Source organism: Hipposideros armiger, unplaced genomic scaffold (genome assembly GCF_001890085.2).
Source record: "Hipposideros armiger isolate ML-2016 unplaced genomic scaffold, ASM189008v1 scaffold_605, whole genome shotgun sequence".
NCBI lineage: Eukaryota > Metazoa > Chordata > Mammalia > Chiroptera > Hipposideridae > Hipposideros > Hipposideros armiger.
The window spans coordinates 607,996-625,765 of NW_017731955.1; the positions used below are offsets into that span (position 1 = coordinate 607,996).

General features: G+C 54.3%; 1 protein-coding gene across 3 annotated transcripts in view; it reads right to left on the reverse strand.

Moving 5' to 3' along the window:
* Positions 1 to 550: 550 nt before the first annotated feature.
* TRABD2B (TraB domain containing 2B) overlaps positions 551 to 17,770 on the reverse strand; it is a 215,959-nt gene continuing 198,739 nt past the window's right edge. The window contains exons 6-7 of one of the 3 annotated variants that reach the window (XM_019624752.1): positions 14,299 to 14,568; positions 551 to 5,443 (exon numbers count right to left, since the gene is read on the reverse strand). In XM_019624752.1, the coding sequence (XP_019480297.1) occupies positions 5,218 to 5,443; positions 14,299 to 14,568 (496 nt within the window). In that variant the 3' untranslated portion in view covers positions 551 to 5,217. Of the gene's footprint in view, positions 5,985 to 14,298; positions 14,569 to 17,770 lie in introns of all 3 variants that reach the window. The other 2 variants (XM_019624753.1, XM_019624755.1) reach the window with 2 other exon arrangements.

Below are 17,770 nucleotides of genomic sequence, written 5' to 3' on the forward strand. Positions count from 1 at the left end.
TTTGTGGTTTATAGAGCTCACTTAGGCTGCAGAGAGGAGAGGGAGCACAGCTGTACCTGGCAGTGGCTCAGAGGAAGGTGAAGAGGTCTGGGCTGGGCTGGAGCAATGGGGATGGAGAGGTGGGAGGATGAATAAGGAAAAATCAGTAGGTCTTGGGGAGTGAGGGAGTGAGAGAAAGGGGGGCCCTGAGGGTGAACCCCAGGTTTTAGGTTTGTTGCTCAAGTGAGCAACTCCTACCTAGGGCTGTGGGCAGCTCATCCTGGCTGGAGAGGGCTATCTGGACCCCACTCAGCATGAGGCCTCTCGAGCCATTGGACTGTTGCCCAAACCACCCTCCCAGAACCTGCCCGAGTTTTGCATGAAAAATGGGCCTGCCCAGGTTCCTCTCCATCACTGCCGCAGGTCTTGGCCCTCCCAACAAAGGCAATTTTCCCAAATGTTCTCTGGCAGGATGAGGGGAGCCGTCAGCACACAGAGACGCCATCCTGTTGAATTCATAATGTCTTTTATTAATATATTATGCTACAAAAATATTTTTGGCAAAATAACATTAATAGCATCTTTCTTTGTCTTCTATTATATTCTTAAAGAACTCTTCATGATAATTCACAGAGGTGAGGGAAGAGGTGATTGAAAGAACAGCATTACGAATACCTTTCAAATACATTATGATCTGACATTTGTGTCCCACAGTGAGGTCAGGTCAGGACCTTCTGCAATCTCTTTGAGGCCCAGGATGGGGCAGGGGCCCTGGCTTTCCCTGTTCTGGGTTAGAACCTCCCTTTGCCAAGAGTCAGCCCCTGCTGCTTCAGCCACTGTGGGACCAAGATGTCTGAGAGCCTCACTGGAAACTTTTTAGTCTCGGGTCCCATTCAAAGGCCACTTTCCCCCTAATGGGACTTGGGATGGAGGGGCACTTCAAGGTACTGTGCCCCTACTCTGTCACTTTTCCTGCCTGCCTGTGGGTCCTGGGAGGAAAGCTGGACACAGCCTGGGGAGGGGCGGCATCGCATCTTCATAAATCCCCAAGACTGTACATGGCATTTGCCCATCGGCCCAGAACAGTCCAGGCAGGAAACAAGGTCTCCATTTGACAGATGAGGAAATGGAGGCTCAGATAGGGGCAGGGACTTGCCCAAGGTCACCTAGCAAAGTGAAGGAATCACCCAAGTATTTCTGGAAAGGAAGAGCCACAGTTAGAGAGAGGGGGGAAGTGGGTGGCGGTGAGGGTATGCTGATGCTCCCCAGAAAGGGCCAGATGCGGCTCAATCCATTCTCATGACTCCTCACTTCCTTCCCGCGGGGTCGGGAGGCAGGGAGGCAAGGAGCTTCGGGCTGGGACCAGGGGCCTGGGTTCCAGTCCAGTCCTCCCCCAAGGCCCAGAAGTCTCCCTGCCCAGGGCAGCTGGCAAGACTGCCAATTCATGTCAGGCCCAGCTGGGCTGTTGAAGAACGGGGGTGTGGGGTTGGACTGATTCCTGAACCTTATTGGTTTAGACAGCCAGCCTGGGTGATATTTTTGGCTGTTTCGATGAATTTTTCAAAAAATAACAATGTTCAAAGAACCTGAGCATTACAGAGCCAAGAGGGACCCTCGGTGTCATCTACCCCAGTCCCTTGCCAAGACTTCAACTCTCTACCATAGCTCCAGCCAGTGGGCCTACTGCCCCTACTCACACACTTCTCCTGACAGGAAACTCAACACCTGAAGGGGCACCTGTCCATCCTCAGACAACTTTGGCTTTGTAGAGACTATGCCACTAGCAGCACGAATGCCTGCCTCTTTCCTTTCCTTCCTTCATCCCTTTCTTTCTCCTTCCTTCGCTACACATCTACTGGATGCCATCTTTGTGTCAGATGAGGATGCAAAGATGAATTCACATGACCCTTGCCATAGAGGAGTTCACAGTTCAATAGGCGAGCAGTCTCAGCCCTGATCAGTGGGCATTAAGAAAGCACAAAGTAATCTTAGAGGGCTTCTTGGAGGAGGTACCCTCTGAGTTGATCCTCAAAGGATGAACAGCTAAGGATAAAAGAAGGGAGTTTCCAGGCCTAGGAAACGGCATGTGTGAAACATCCTGTCTATTATAGAAATGACAAATACGATTCTGTCTGGCCAGGCACAGAGTGGGAGAGATGAGAGATGTGGCTGGCAAGGTCAGCAGGGCCAGATCATGGAGAGTCTAGAGTGCCAGGCTGAAGACTTTGGATCTTATCCCATGGCCATCGAAACACTATCGCCAGCTCTAATTCTGTTCTCTGCCACACGGGATGCCATCAAAGCTGCAATTCCCAGGTAGAACTCCTCTTGTCCTTCATGGTGTTTTTCATAAGCTTTCCTTTTGGTGGAGGACCTTTCCTTGGGATCTGTTGTGACAATGGTACCAGGCTGGAGGCTGGGCAGGTGGGACCAGGGTCTTCAGCCTGCAGGTTTGCCCACGTCTGGCTGAGGCCAGGAAGTAGATGATAGAGCACTCAGTGTGAGGAAAATTTGCTAATAGCCTTTCAAATGCACAGGCAAACTTGACAGTCAGCACAACCACGCTTCCTAGATTCCAGATTTTTTGAATCTCAGAGCTGGAGGGGACCTCAGTGGCCCTCTGCAGCGTCTCGCAGCCTGACTCATACATCTCCACTGTCCCTGCCTTCAACTGGCTGCTGGTGTGTCAGAGCAGCCTGGAGGAAGACTAAAAGACGTGGCTATGCTGACCGGCCGCAGAAAGCTCCTTGGTCATTCAGCCAGGTTTCCTGAGAGACGGGACCTGGGGCCACCACTAACATGCTGCCTAACCTCATTCGGGTCACTTAACCTGCTGGGTCTTAGTCCATCCATCTTCTCTGCCTGCCTCAAGGTCAAATGTGAATGACCTAAGAAATGTACGTGATACTCTCAAAACAACAGGGGCATTTTATGAGTCTGGGCACACAGAATGTGCTAGACAAAATGTCAGCGGTGGTGGCTAGATCATTTCCAAGTGTGTGAGTGGCTGCTCTCCAGCCTAGGATGAGAGAATTCACATGCCCCAGCCACGCAGAATTCTGTCGATGTGCCTCGGGTCTTCTGGGACATAAGTCAGCAAGTTCAGTTCATTTCAAACCCTGGCCAGTGGGTGGTCCTCAGGGATCAGCACAGTTAGGCTGCAGATGTCTGGCCCACGTTGGCTCTGGCTGTCCCATCAGCACATGTCTACCTAATCAGTTAGCCTATCCATTGTTCTTGAAAAGTTTGAGTGCTCAGTGAGAGAGAGTTTGCAATCCTCCAAGATGCCCAGAGGAGGGAAGTGGGTAAGAACAGGGCTGAATCTGCCTGCTTGGGGCCTGGACAGGATAACCTCCGAGTTCCTTCTAGGAACCTAGGGCTTCACTGTTTGCACATCTCAATGATGAGTTCCTCTAGGTTAGGAAAGGTGGCTCGATGTGGGCCCAACACGGAGCCTGGCACTGCACGTGCTCGATAATCACACACAGCGTTAATTTACCTCTTTGGCCCTGTGCCTGGCACAGATCTGGGCACGCAGTCAGGTGCCTGGGCTGTTTACCCAAATGCTTCATCTTTAATTAACCTCAAGTTCCATCTCAATACATCGCATGCCACACTCTGCCCCGAACAGAGGGAAATCTGGTCTGTGTGTTTCTAATTCCTTTACACTTATCTCATCCAAATAGTGCTCTGCAAGATGTGTTTGATGTCCCCCAGGCCTTCCGAGCCTGCTTTATAAGTCAGCTAAGCCCCTTCCCGCTCAGAAATAGGAAGTCACATTTCTGCCAAGGATAAAATGACTCCAGCCCTGGCTGGGGTCAAGTTCAGTTTGCAGCATGGTACCCACGGGGCTGGCTGGACCCTCAGGCCTCCTGCTGGTTCTCAAGCTCAAACACATCCATCTGGGGCTAAGTTGAAAAGAATTCAGCTGCCTGCCAAGATGCCAGTGGGACCCCTGGCCATCCAACGAGCTGTCCTGAATTCTACCATTGCAGAAGAGAGATCGCTGCCTAGCTAGGCATGATGACACTAGAGTTAATCAGCCACTACCAGGCCTGCCAGGGAAACCCATGGTGCAGTGATGCTGGAGAGAACTGGTCTGGGAGTCAGCAGACACCCAGCTGTGCAGCCTTGGGGAAATGCCTCCCCTCTCTGGGCCTTATGGGCCTAATAACGCTTATGGTTACTATTATCTGTCAAATGAGGGGTTCTTTCTGCTCTCAGGTTCCAGGACCTTGTAGTAGATGAGCCACCAGCCCAGTGAGGGTTCAGGGCTGAAAGGCAGCTAAATTGGGCTCTCTGCCTTCTCAGCCACCACCTTGGAGGCAGAGAAACTAAGTCAGTCTCTCTGAGTCTCAGTGGCCTACCTGCCCCCATTTGGCTGTCTGACTCCCCAGGTCCCCCACAGGTGTCCCCTACTCCTTAGCCTCTGATTTGGCAGGAAAGCTTCTTATTGGCTCCAGGATAAGGTAAGGTGGGGCATGGGACACATGGCACTCACAAAGAGCTCTTTGTCCAGAGTGACCAACATAAGTAACTGTGGCCGAACAGTCTCTTTGGCTGTAGTGCGAAGCGTGTGCTAGCCCGTTAGGTGAGGCCCGCCTCCCACGGAGCTCCCCTGTGCAGAAAGAACGTGGCAGAATATGGTCCAGGGGACAAGCGCTGATTTTGAATCACATCGATCTGGAGCCATGTCCTGGCTGGGTGACCTTGAACAAGTCCCTTTACCTCTTTAGGAGTCTCAGTTTCCTCATACGTGAAATGGGGATAATTGCATCTCACAGAACTGGCGTGAGGATCAGTGATAAAGTGAGTGTGCAAAGTGCCTGCCACACTGCAAGCTGAGGACAGACGGTGGCTCTCATTATGATTATGATTAACACGTGACTGCTAGAGCCCGTATCCCTAAAATTGACCTTCTGTACCCACTCCTGTCTTTCGGCCCAGCTCCCTCCATTTGGCGTTGATTTCAGTAGCCTCTCCTGTAACTAAAGCTGGGTTAATGCCATCGGAACAGAGAGGTCTGGATTCACATCCTGGATCTCCCACGTGCTTTGTGATCTTGGGCAACCACCTTCCTCTCTTTGGATCTGAGTTTCACCTTCAGTCACATGGGGCTGGGGGACCACCTCCCTCAGCACCAGCGTCCCACCCCAGTGCTTTGGTTGAAACACTTACCAAGAGCTCTGGAGGTCCATTCACAGACACCCAGGGTTTTCAAAATAGCAGCATTCTTTCCTAAAGTATCTTCCCCACCCTAGTATGCATCCAGGGGAGGGAAGGACCGTCAGCATTCACATCTCTGGCTCCCAAATCCAGCTTCACGAAAGTCTGTCTTCCTGCCCCTCCCTCTGAGGTCCCCACAGTGGGAGAAGCCAAACCCAGACACTGGAGGCTTCCGTTGATCCAGGAGCAAGCCAGTTCAAAGCCACGGTTCGCATGAGGTCGCAGATGTCCTGACAACCTGGGTTGACATTGGGGCTAATTAAGGGGTTATTAACATAGGCCACATAAAAATAGTTTTATCGGTAGAATAAATACATTTTTCTTCTTTAATATGGACACATATTTTACAAAAGAGCCCCATAGCACTATGGGAAATTAAGATCCTTCTACAAAAAAGAAGATGTAACTCGGGTACAATAAAGCTTCTAGTGTTCTAACGGATCCCGTCTGGACTGCCCATGAGGTGTCAGGCACCCCTGGAGGTGGTGGCAGGGGCAGTGGGGTGTGGCCACAGACCCTCCTATGGTTTCTCTGGCTTCTCTGCATGGGGCAGTGAAGGTCATGAGGGCCCAAGGGTGTGCAGCAGGAAGGGGGCTGCGATGCTGGCAGCGATGGCGGGTAGGAGGCCCAGGGCTGGCTGTGAGCGGGCAGGCACTGAGCTGCTGGCTGGCCCTGGTTCTTCCTGCTGCTGGAGCTGGTCGGCGAGCTGGAAGGGGGGCCTGGCAGTCCCGGAGCTATGCGTGGGCTGGAGGGGCAGCGGGGGCGGGGAGGCAGTGGTGCTGGAAGGAGAAAACACATGAAACGCTGAGTGACCGTGCAGTAGCCCCATCCTGCGCTGTGGTCTTAGGGTTCAGATTGGACTTTATTAGGTTTTTTTTCCTAATAAAATGGAGAAGGAAACAAGGGATTCAGACAGGGAAAGTGAGCAACCCAGAGCTCCGCAGCCAGCTGGCTGAGCCCCTGAGGCCGCACTCAGCCTAATATGCCAAGCTCAGGGGTGGGGTAGGCACTGGCGGCCAGAGGCCTCAAATGTGACCACTTGGGGAGAACTGGGTCCTAGGCAGAAAGAATTAAAGAGGGTTCCATCTGGGGTCACAGCGGCCTCCACACCTACCTACATAGGTGTCCTGGTTCTCCTGCTGCCCTCCTCTCCTCTGTCTCAAATGAACAGAAAACGAAACACAAACAACCCCCTCCCATCTCGTTATCCCGCCTACCATTTGTTGAGAGTTATCTTTGGCTCTCAAAACAAATTTTCACAATGGCAGTCATAACACCCTTTCACCAAACGAGAAAACTGAAGCTCAGAGAGGTTACATGGTGACCAGGTCACAGAGGAAGTGGGGGTGGCGCCTCCCTGGGGCAGGAGCCCCGCAGTCGGTCTCATTTTGCATAACCACGGGGAGTTTTAGTGAAAGGCGCAGGGCTTCACGAACTTATAAAAATGGAATCCAGTTTTGGAGGTAATGGGTAAGGGTCTTGGCTCAAGAAAGCATATATGAAAAAGAGGGAGGGAGAGAGACGGAGAGAAAGAGTGAGACAGAGACAAAGAAAACGAGATTAAGTGCAGAAGGCATTGGCAGGCTGAGGCTAGCACTTGGTGGCTTGGGGAATGGTGCATAGGATGGGGGCCAGGCAGGTGCAGGACCAGGTCACTGGCTCAAGTCCTGGAAAGAGAGATAGGAAATGATGAACAAAGAGAGGCACAGGGACTGAGGAAGGGAGGGGACAATGACAGAGACACAAGAAAGAGAGGTCACCAGGGTTAAGAAGGTTAATGTGCTGGTTTAAAGAAAGTGGCTGGGCCCCAGGAGCAACGGACCCAGGTGTCCTGTGGAGCCCTGGGCGGTGGGAGGCAGATGGAGACACAGACAGAGGACCCAACAAGCCCCATCACACCAGAGGGGCAAGGATGGAAGGGGAAACCCAGGGGTAGGGGGACAAAGCGGGGCTTCGATCCAGGCAGGCTTCCCAGAAGAGGTGACACCACGGCCAACTGTGAAGGCCGGGAGTCTAGCTTGCACATGGCCGAGGGTGCTCCCAGAAGGCTAGAGAAATACCTACAGATCAGGGCCCTGTGCCAGCTCTTGGCGAAATACTTTGCATGCATTAACCTCTAATCCTCATGACAACACTATGGGGCAGATACGACTATCATCCCCCATTTTAATTTTGAAGAAACTGAGGCACAAAGGGGTTAAGTCACTTGCTTCAGGACACCTGGCAGAGGGCACACAGTAGGTGTCCACTAGCAGTTGCTGAATGGGCAGGCAGCGTGCCCCTCCCCGAGGTCTGCACTGTGAGCAGCCTCCTCCATGTGGGACACAACTCTGATTTCCAGGGCTTACCCTCCCTGCCCGAGAAGCTGCTCACTCCCTGGGTCATTTGGGAGTCCTCCTGCCCCACCCTGGCCTGAGTTTCCATGTGTTGGGCACAACGCCCCAGCAATCGACCATAATCACCAGGGTGAGGTCTGCTATCGTCACTGCAATAGCCCAGCCCCACTACCATCCTGGCTGGATGCCTCTTACACAGCCTGGTTCAGCCTCAGCCTGGAAGATGGGTGAGCAGGGGAGCCTAGGGTCACCAAGCACAGCCCTGCCTTCATATGGGCTGGGACCTCTGCTCTGGGAGTAGGGGTCCAGATGCCCTGAGTCATGGAAGGGTGCTCACTGCCTGCCTGGCCTCTCCCTTTCTACTCCTGGTCATATTCTGACCACAAGAACCTGCCAAGTCCTTGTATGAGGCTTCTCTGAACCGGGAATCTGTGCGCCTGTCTTTAGAAACTCCCAGAGGACCTATTAAGAGAAAAGGGAGCAACTCCTGTCATGCGCAGGGGACAGAAGAAAGATGTTCTTGAATCAGAGTGCATTTGGAAGGGGAGGTGAGGGGCAGATCAGGTGGCTTTGAATGCCCCTGATAACCCATAAAATCTGGCCTAGTCTGCTTCCCATCCCATGCTTCAGGCCACTGGATACCTGTTGTGGTCTTGTGCTGCTGACCTCACCTTTGCTGGCTTTGCTTTTCTTTCCCAGCACACACCACCCTCTCCAGTCACATCTAATGTCCTGTGGCCAGTTTCCTACTCACCTCTGAATGCTGACTCATTGTCCTCTCACCCAGGGTCCTCTTTGTCCTCTATCCCCCAATGCCACCTGGGAGACTTCAGGCTCCCATCAAACATTGTACATTCCTCACTGATCATATTGTGTCACAGGCACTTATTTGTGCACACGAGGTTAGGCTGGATTGCTGTGAAGTGCTTACAATGGTGCCAGGCACACCAGAAGCGCTACATGGTGTCGGCTATTTTTAGCATCATAATTAATATGTTGGCATCTGTGTCTCCCCACCTAATAACATCCTCCATTTATGGAGTGCTTCTTATGTGCAGGCAGACACTGTGCTTGATGCTATCCGTGTGCCATCTATTATTGTTCCCATTTCCAAGGTGAGAAAACTTAGCCTGGAGGAGACCAGTACACAGATGGGCCCTGGGCAGCCTGGCTCCCCAGCTCGACCTGGCCTAGGTGCTCTCCTAACTGCACAAGTGAGCAAATGGGTGCTGGAGGGCACAGGGGGGAAGTGTGCTGCTTCCTGCTGAGCTCTCGCAAACCCGGCCTAGAAAGGTAGCACTACCTCAGCCCCTTCCCTCCCTTTCTTTTCTAGTGAAAAGGCCCCCACCCTTGCACACAACACAGAAGTCTGTGAAAGTTCCTCCAGGCTGTTGCCCCATCTCTTCAGCCTGAGCAGCAGGGAGGCTAGGCCTCAGGAGAGGAGGTTGGTGTGCCCGGGATGGGGGCCCGGGCTGGCCACAGCCAGCCCCACCAGCCGTCAGAAGGAAGACCAAGTAGGACTTATGAAAAGTATGTTTCACAAGGCGCCCAAGGCATTTGATTTTACACTTTGAAAACCAAAGATGCACTCCCCGCCCCCCCAACCCTTGGAGCCTGAGTGGGGTTTATTGCTTGGAAGGAGTCCCAGGGAAATGGGGGGAGGTGGCAGGCGGGGGCAGAAAGCCCCTCCAAATGCCCCGCCTCCCTGCCTTCTCTGCTCACAAAGCTTAGTCCCCCAGTCCAGATCCCTCCATGCACCCCCCGCCCCTGCTGACCCATGCTGGGAAAACTGTCTCATGGCGAAGGGTCTTCGAAGCCAAACCAAACACTCTGAATGTTCCCAGGCTCCGCAGACGGCTGGCACCAAGGGGCTAAGTCTGCTCTGAGCCGACAGGGCCCCTCTAGTGGGGAAGGGCCCCTCTGCCCAGGGGGAGGGGGAGGCAGAAGCCCCGTCCCAAAGTACAGTATAAAGCACAGAAAAGCAGGGCTGGTGCCTGAGACAGTGTCAGCGGTCTGTCCCCTGGGGCCCCTCCGCAGGGTTTCCTGGAGCAGGGGGCCAACCTCATTCTGAGACGGTCTCTAAGAGCCATCCAGGGCTGGGTTCTAGGAGTCTCAGGGCTGTGGCTTTCTTGCCAACACAAGGGGCTGTGCCCTGGGTGGCCTCTGAGTGGGCTCTGAGGAGATAAAGGGGAGATGGAGCCTGGGAGATGGGTGGCCCTACTGCCTGGAAGTGGAGTTCTTGATGTGATCCGCTGGAGGAGACCTCACTGTGCTTCCAGCCTGGGCTCAGCCTCTCTGGGCCAAGCACGTCAGACATAGGCAGCGATCTAAAGCAATGCGTTTGCCTGCAGCTCAGTGTCCTGGTATCTATCTAAGGTCTGCACTAGTCTCCACGCCTTTGGCCATATGGTCTTCTCTGCTGGGAGTGCCTTCACCCTCCCCTCAGCCTCCAGGATCACGTCTGACCTCCAGGGCCCCAGGCTCTCCAGCCCTTGCTGACTGGATTCCTTCGCAGGCACAAGCAGACCTACCGTGGCTTTAGGGCTCTTTCAGCTGCATCACAATGTGGAGCTGTCCCTGTCTGGCCATGACCTGAGACTCTTCCTGCTCTGGTCCCCACCAGCACTTAACACGGGGCTGAGCACCCAGCTTGTGGCCAGTGAGCTGCTGTTAAATGGGGTGGGGGGAGTTTGCAGCATCCACCCAGTGGCTCATTTAATGCTGAAGGCCCATGAGCAGTGCCTGCTGGGGGCATGGAGGGTGGGGTATCATAGACCAGACTCTGAGGGTCAAAGGCTCACAGTCTGGCTACCAACACTGGAGACAACTGTTACTGAGTGTCACCAGTGGTCTGATGCTGGCTTACCACTTTACAAGCACCATCTCATTTACCCTTTAAGTACAAAGAGGGGCAGGAATTTGAATCCCCTTCCGCCTGAATTTATCTGTGCTTTTATTTACTTTTATTCCTGCTTCCTGTAAATCATGGGGCATCTTCTATCTCTAATCAGACAGAGTCCTGGCCTCTCGCAGTAATGCTGACCACCCTGGACCAGAGAGAAGGCCTGGCTGTGGTAGGAGAAACCAGAGCCGGAGAACTTTAGGGCAGGAAGGCCGGCCTGCAGGAGGGGTGTAGAGCTGGCCCAGGAGCCCAGGGGCTGAAACTCTGAGAGGGCTCTAGTCATCTGTTCAAACTTCAGGGGGAACTGAGGCTCAGAAGGCAACGACTCCTTGCACATTGTGTGTCCTGCACCCCTTGTCCCTGCATGGTTGCACCCACGAGGCTCTGGGTGCATCACGTACTGATGCTCCCCGCTGTGCCTTGCTTCTGGCCATGTCCAGCTTTTCCCTGCAGCTGCCCTATCATGACTGTCCTTCCAATCCTGGTGGTTCAGCACCCTGTTCCCTTGTTTATCCAGCCCTCCACACCACACACACACACACACACACACACACACACACACACACCACCTGGGGACTCGGAGAACAACAGAGCTGGCATGACCTGCAGAGACCAGTCAAGACCCTAATTGCACAAAAGGAGAAACTGAGGATTGTCACAGGTCCTACCTCATTGGGGTAATGCCATGCATGTGGCCAGCACGGGAATGGTCCCTGCCCTGCTGCCTCCTCCTGGCTCTCAGATGTGGGGGTTCCTGGGAGTACTCTACCACCACTGTGCAGCCATCTGCGGACACAGGCTTGGCCCTTTCCACGGGTCCCCATAAATCATCCTGCCACGGGCTTCTGCTTCTCTAAACTTCCTCCCTTGTGTTTACATCTCGGGTAATGAGGGGCGAGGGGAGGCCAGCCTGCTCCAGGTGGTGCTCTGGCCAGGCACTTGCAGCTTCCACTCTGGCTCTCTCCCTCCTTCCTCAGCGATGCCTCCGGTGACGCACAGAAGTCCAACCCAGATCTGGTCTCCAGGGGCTCTCGGCCTCAAAACACAAGCGAAGAATTGCGGTCTGTGTGACTGTGCCAGGACAGGACACCCACGAGTGTCTGTGGGGATGCAGGGGAGGAGAGAGCAGGGAAAGCGGTGGCAGGGAGGGAGACCTCAGCATGGTGAGGACGGAGGAGACGCTTGCCAGGTGAGGGTGGCAGGGGCATTTTGCGCGGTAAATGAATGACTGTGACCCTTAGCATTAGACAGACCTGGGTGTGGGTTCTGACTCCACATCTGACTTTCTGCATGGTCTCGGGTAAGTAACCTCACCTCGCTGAGCCCCAGTTTTCTCGTTTTTCAAACAAGGCCTACTTGCAGGATCCTGATAAGACTGGGGACATGGTGGATGCAAGTGCCCGGCACAGAGCAGAAGCTCAACAAACGTCCACTGGCACCCACCCCAGCAGACAGAGAGGCAAGTGCAAAGGTGGGGAGGGTGCTAGGCACAAAGCTTGGCAAGGACACGGCCTGCAGTATCCAGGGGGCAAGGGGCAGTGAGTGAGGAGGGAAAGGAGGCAACAGCTACCGTACGGGGCACGGTTGCAGGACGTTAATGGTGGTGGCGGGGAGCGAAGAGTGTCAAGTTGAGGAGCGGAGATGTGCTAGGGATCTGTGAGGACCCTGCTGCAGGATCCCAGGTGGAAGATGAACTGAGGAGCAGAGATGGAGAGGAGGGGATGGCCCAGTGGGATTCAGGGGGAAGAAAATGAGAAAACGGAATGGAATGAAAGCTCCAAGGAAAATGGTTTGGTTAGCAGGGCTACAAATGGGCCCCAGGGTCCCCCTAGAGACAATTGGAAGAGGATGGGGTGAGGCCCGGGAGTGACAGAAGCTGTGCCCTGCACCCAGGCCTTTCATGCGGCTCAGGGAACACATCCCCTAAGAAGTGGTGCGGACGCTTAACAAATAGGCCGCCTGTTGGTGGAAACTTCCTTCTCCAACCCAACCAGATGGGAGAAAGCTACCCAGCCACAATTTACCTGTTGGGACCCCGAAGGGCTCCCTCTTGCCAAATAAAAGCTGTTTTCTTCTCCTGAAACCAGGCTCTGTGTTTCAGAGCTACGTGTTGTAAAAAGGAAACTGTTTGGGAGTCATTTGCCCAAATTTACCTTTCAGACATGGTTAGGGGCTGGGGTTCCGTTGTTGGAGCTGACAGCCCAGCCTCCTGTCATCCCGTGGGCAGGACCTGCCACTAGCCGGGTCTCTCATGATCGCCCAGAGCGTTGATCAGGGCCCCGAGTGACCCGCTCGATCGGAGCATGCTATGGGCTGCCAGCACCTTCCGGACAGCCTGCAGGCCCTCCCCAGGGCTGAAGGAAGTGGCTCAGTAATTCTACGCCCTCGCTCCAGGTTTGAAGGGAGCGGCCCATGCTGGGCACTGGAGCCAAATGTGTCGCAGCCAATACAGCTGCAGCAGTGCCTCCGCCTTGGGCAGGTCGGCTGGTGAGGGCTCTGTAGAACCCAAGTCAGGCGCTTTGAGCCAACACGCTGCCAAAGGGGCAATGGACTCGAGTCCTACTTGCTGGAAGTCTTTTTAAGACAATGCACACCCCATACTTTCAGAGAGTAGACTGGACTATGTCAGCTTCTTGTCGATGACTCAGAGACCTGGCTGCAGGAGGCTCATGCAGTGAATAGCGTAGGAGGCAGCCCTGGATTTCTGTGTGACCCCAGATGAGCCCCCAGCCCTAGACCTAGGTTCAACATCTGTAAACGCAGAGTTAGGCCTGTGTTTTCCAAAGCTGCTTAGAAGAATCTCCAGTGCACATTCAACACACGGCTCCCCAGGCCCCTGCAGGTGTTGATTACCGAGATCTGTGGTGGGGCCTGGGAATTGGTTTAACAAGTGCCCAGGGTGATTCTTTCTGGGGGTGCTGAGGAAAGGCTGGATGATGATCTTTAGGGTCCAGGTGAAGACTCTGAGTCTCCAAGGGCCCACTTCTGGGGCATGATGTCCAGGGCTGGGCTCCCACGGTGGGTAGGACTCTGCCCTGCACTGATGGTCATTCCCTGGGACATCCCAGGTGCTCTGGTGATGCTCTTTACCAAATACGGAGATTCCTGCCCCAAAGCGGAGTCTAGGGAAACTGCTCTGTACTGAGCCTGGAGGCAGAGGTGGGAAGATGACATTCTGGTTACAGCAGGAGCTTTGGAGACAGACAGGCTGAGGGGGTGGTGCAGGGCGGTAGGAGGGCCACACAGGCAGAGGACAGGGAGGCATCAGTGCAGCAGGATGGTTTCTGCACCTGCCCATTTTCAACAAGGTTTATCCTGAATTCCCCATGCCCTGCTGAGACCGAGCCCACAACATTAGGGCATCAGGCACCCTCTGCCATCTCTCTCCTGCACAGTGGGATTCCCTCTGCAGCCTCAGTGCCAGAGCGTGGGCCACTCAGACCTTCCAGACAAGGGAGCTCACAGTCTTTTGATACAGCCAGCCTGTTCCATTTTCTCCTGGTCTCACCCTCTGGCTCATGGGACCAGGTGCCTCCCAGGACATAAGGGCAAAGCGGACTTTTGTCCACTGCGCCTGAAGGAAGCTTCTATTCCCTCCTCTTTAAAATGGGAGGAAATTGTGCCTGCTCTCATTTTGAGAATAAAAGTGAAAAATCAGGTGTGAGTATTCTCTATAAACCCTTTGTGAATGGGGACAAGCCAGCCCCGAGTTTTCTGCTGGGACACCCACACACCATGCTTCCTCACGACAGAGTGCGCCGGCCCTGGTTGGGCCTGAGGGAGGCTGTCTGGGAAGGACGCCCAGCTCCCAGCTCACCTGTCCCTCGCCAGCTCACCTGCCCCTCGCCAGCTCACCTGTCCTCGATGCGGACCCAGAGGTCGCTGAACTGTCGTGGTCGCTGGTGTTTGCTCTGCCTCTTGTGCCACTTTTTCTGCCGCCCGAACTCCTCCAGCTGGCTGAGGCTGTCAGGGAGCAGGAGGTGTGGGGACAGGGCTGGGTCTTCTTCCTCGGGCGGGGTGGTGGGGGTCCCCGAGGGCAGTGCGGGGACGGCAGCAGCTGGGGTCACTGGGGCTGGGCTCGCTGAGGTCCTCTCGGGTGGGGGCGCGGGGCTCCGTGCGGCAGGGCTGGAAAGGGCAATGACACGTGAGGTGCACGTGTTGGAGCATGTCATTCACATGGGCCAGGAGATGCAATTCAGTGAGAAAGTGGTCATTGGCAGGAGAAGATGCCAGAGAGAATAATCCAGGAAAACCATGGTCTGGCATGGAGAGGGGAGCTTTGACTCATTCTTTCATTTACTGATTCAATAAATATTGAGTGTCTACCTTGCATCAGGCACTTTTCAGGAATGGGGCAAAAGCAGTGACCAAAACAAAGTCCCTGTCCTCTTAGAGCTCATATTCTGAAGCAGAAGACAGAGAGTAAGGCATACAGGATGTCAGATGGTGATGACTGCCGGGGAGACAAATAAAACAGAGACAGAGAGAGGTGGGGGGTGGTTCTGGGCAGGGAAGGATCATTGCTAAGTGACACTGGAGCCCAGACTAATAAGAGGTGAGGGAGTGAGCCATGGGCACATCTCCGGCTCTGGGTCTCATTCAACCAATAAGCTCTGTCTGAGGGACTTTGGGTGAGTTACCTAACTTTGCTGTGCCTCAATCTCCTGCTCTGTAAAATGGGGATATTGCAACACGGACCCTATAGGGGTGTCATGAGGATTATGTAAGATAACACAGGCAAAGCACTTAGAACGTGCCTGACAAATAGCAAGCAGATGAAATATTTTAGTAATTAATATTATTAATGAAATATTATTAAATATTAACATTGCTGCTTGTGTCATTCGTCCAACCATCCATTCATGCCTTCAACACATATTTACTGAGCACCTTTTCAGGGAGGCAGGACAGTGTTAAGCAGGTTAGCGCTTGAGCTGGAGGTAGATAGACATGGGCGCACAGCCTGGCTCTGCAACTAACAGGCTGTGTGACAAAGGACAGGTGATGAAATTGTCTAAGTAGCAGTTAGCTGTAAAATGGGAGTAGCAATGCTACTTAGGGTTGTCATGAGGATGGATGAAATGCCTGGTACATAACACCCCTCTTGTAATGTTGGCCAACAAGCAAATGGACTTGGCTATAGCAGGCACTAAAGCATTGATCAGGTGTGTGTATGTGTGTGTGTGTGTGTGTGTGTGTGTGTGTGTGTGTGTGTGTGTAATTCACATTCCATACAGAGGTGAACGCAGACACTCCTTAGCCTGGGAACATCCTCTGCTCCTCTGCCTTTTATTCTCTCCTCTCTGTGGCCCAAATGGAATTCCTTTTGGGGTCATCCCTCCCTGGGAGAAGGTTGGCCATGATTTCGGGAACTGTAAAGGCGGCACCCCAGGAAATGAGAAGCCTGTCCCCCATTCCACTCCTGCCTGCAGGAAGAGTGAGGGGCTTCTCTCTCCTTGAAGAAGAGAAGGCTATCAGCTCAGACTCTCTGCCCCCAGCCCCCACGGCAACCCCAGATTCCCAGGGTCCAGGAGATGCCGCAGCTGCTGGGAAGATAATTCAAAACAGGCAGACAAAAAGGTGGATCCAGGAAGCACCTGTGGCCGATGATGGCCTTTATTGTTGGGGCCTCCTCGGCCTCCCTGCTCCTCACCCTCCCCCCTGCAGGACTTCAGCCTGCACTTGGAGACTCAGGCTGAGAGCTCTTGGAGCAGGGCCTGGAGGGGAGGACTGGGAGGACTGGGAGGACAGTTCTCTAATGCCTGGGCTCTGGATGAATAGGAGCCGAGGCAGCCTATCTCGCCTGCCTGCCCCCCACCCCCGGCCCCTACCATGGACAGACACAATGCGCTTCAAGGCGAAGGCCCTTGGAAGCTTGCGGAATGCCTTAGCTCCAAGGCTACCTTAGCTTGTGTCCCTTGCCCCTCAAACACATGCCTGCCCAGGCGCAGTACGATCTGATCGGGTACTGCGCTCAACCGTTTAGGAAGAGCAGCATTGTCAGGCTGGCTCCAAAGACGAGAAGACGGAGGAGTCTAGCTTGAGGGAGCTTACAAGTTCCCCCATGGAGACAGGGGGAACAATGACCCCGAGTGAAGAGACCGGAGGCTCAATGCCGTAGGTGGCCAAGGCCTCATTTCTGCATAGTGAAGAGCAGGCCTCTGCCATTTCTGAGCCCACCCTGACCCCCAGAGGGGGTAGCAGGGAGCGGTTAGGAGCTTGGGAAGCCCTAGACTGCCCGTTTACATGAGTGTGTGTCCTTCCGCAACTGCCTTCACCTCTCTGGGCTTCAGGTTCCTCAACTTTAAGATGAGGATACTCACAGATCCTACGTCACGAGGTTGTCATGAGGATTCATGAGTTAAAAGCACTTAGCGTCTGGTACACAGCGAGCAGTCGACACGCATCAGCTATGATTATTCAAGTTTCTTTTGGACTCTGGGTCTTGTCATGTCAGGAACAAGGTCCACAGAAACCACCTTGTGGCCGCCCTTGTGGGGTGGGGAGAGGGGTTCTTGCTCTTGCATAATGGTTGGATGGAGCACAGGTCGCATGGAGCCCCTGAGTTTGAGGGTCCTGTTATTGAACCCCGGTGCTGCCCAGACATCTCCACTGTGCCTGGCCTGGTGCTAGCACTGTGGGTCCCAGATGGAGCCCTGCCCTCAGGCAGCTTCCAGCCTGGTGGGGAGACAGGTAACTCCCACAGGATGAGAGGATGGCCACTAGATGGCACTTTGAGAGGAGTGGGTGTGCCCTGGCAGGCGAGTCAGGGGTGGGGCACAGCCGGGAGGCAGCAATGGGGAAGGTGTGGTCAGAGAAAGGTGAGGGCCAGGTGTGGGTGGTGCTGGGACACAGGGGAGAGGCTAGGCCACTGCTCGTTCTGACCACAACCCCATCTCAATTCAAGGCCCCAGCATCGCCTAAGTCCTTCAGGCAGCCACCCAGGAGTCCTATAGAGTCCTTCCAGCCCCACCGATCACCAACTTCTAAATCCTGAACATCTCTCAAAACTTAACCTTCCTCCCATTCCCACTACAGCCTACAGAATCTTACCTCCTGCCAAGACTGCAGGCCAGCCTCCACTTCCGTTTCCCCACTTCCAGCCCAGTCCCTCCACTCCTGGCTGCCTGGTCAAGGCTGGTCCCTATGAGGCCTCCTCGCACCAGAGGCTTCTTCACAACCCTCCCCACAGGCCTGAGCAGGAAGGTGGAGTGCAGCCCGGGAATGCAGCCCGTGGTCAGGCATGGCCCATGGACAGGCATGGCCCGTGGTCAGGTATGGCCCATGGACAGGTATGGCCCGTGGTCAGGTATGGCCCATGGACAGG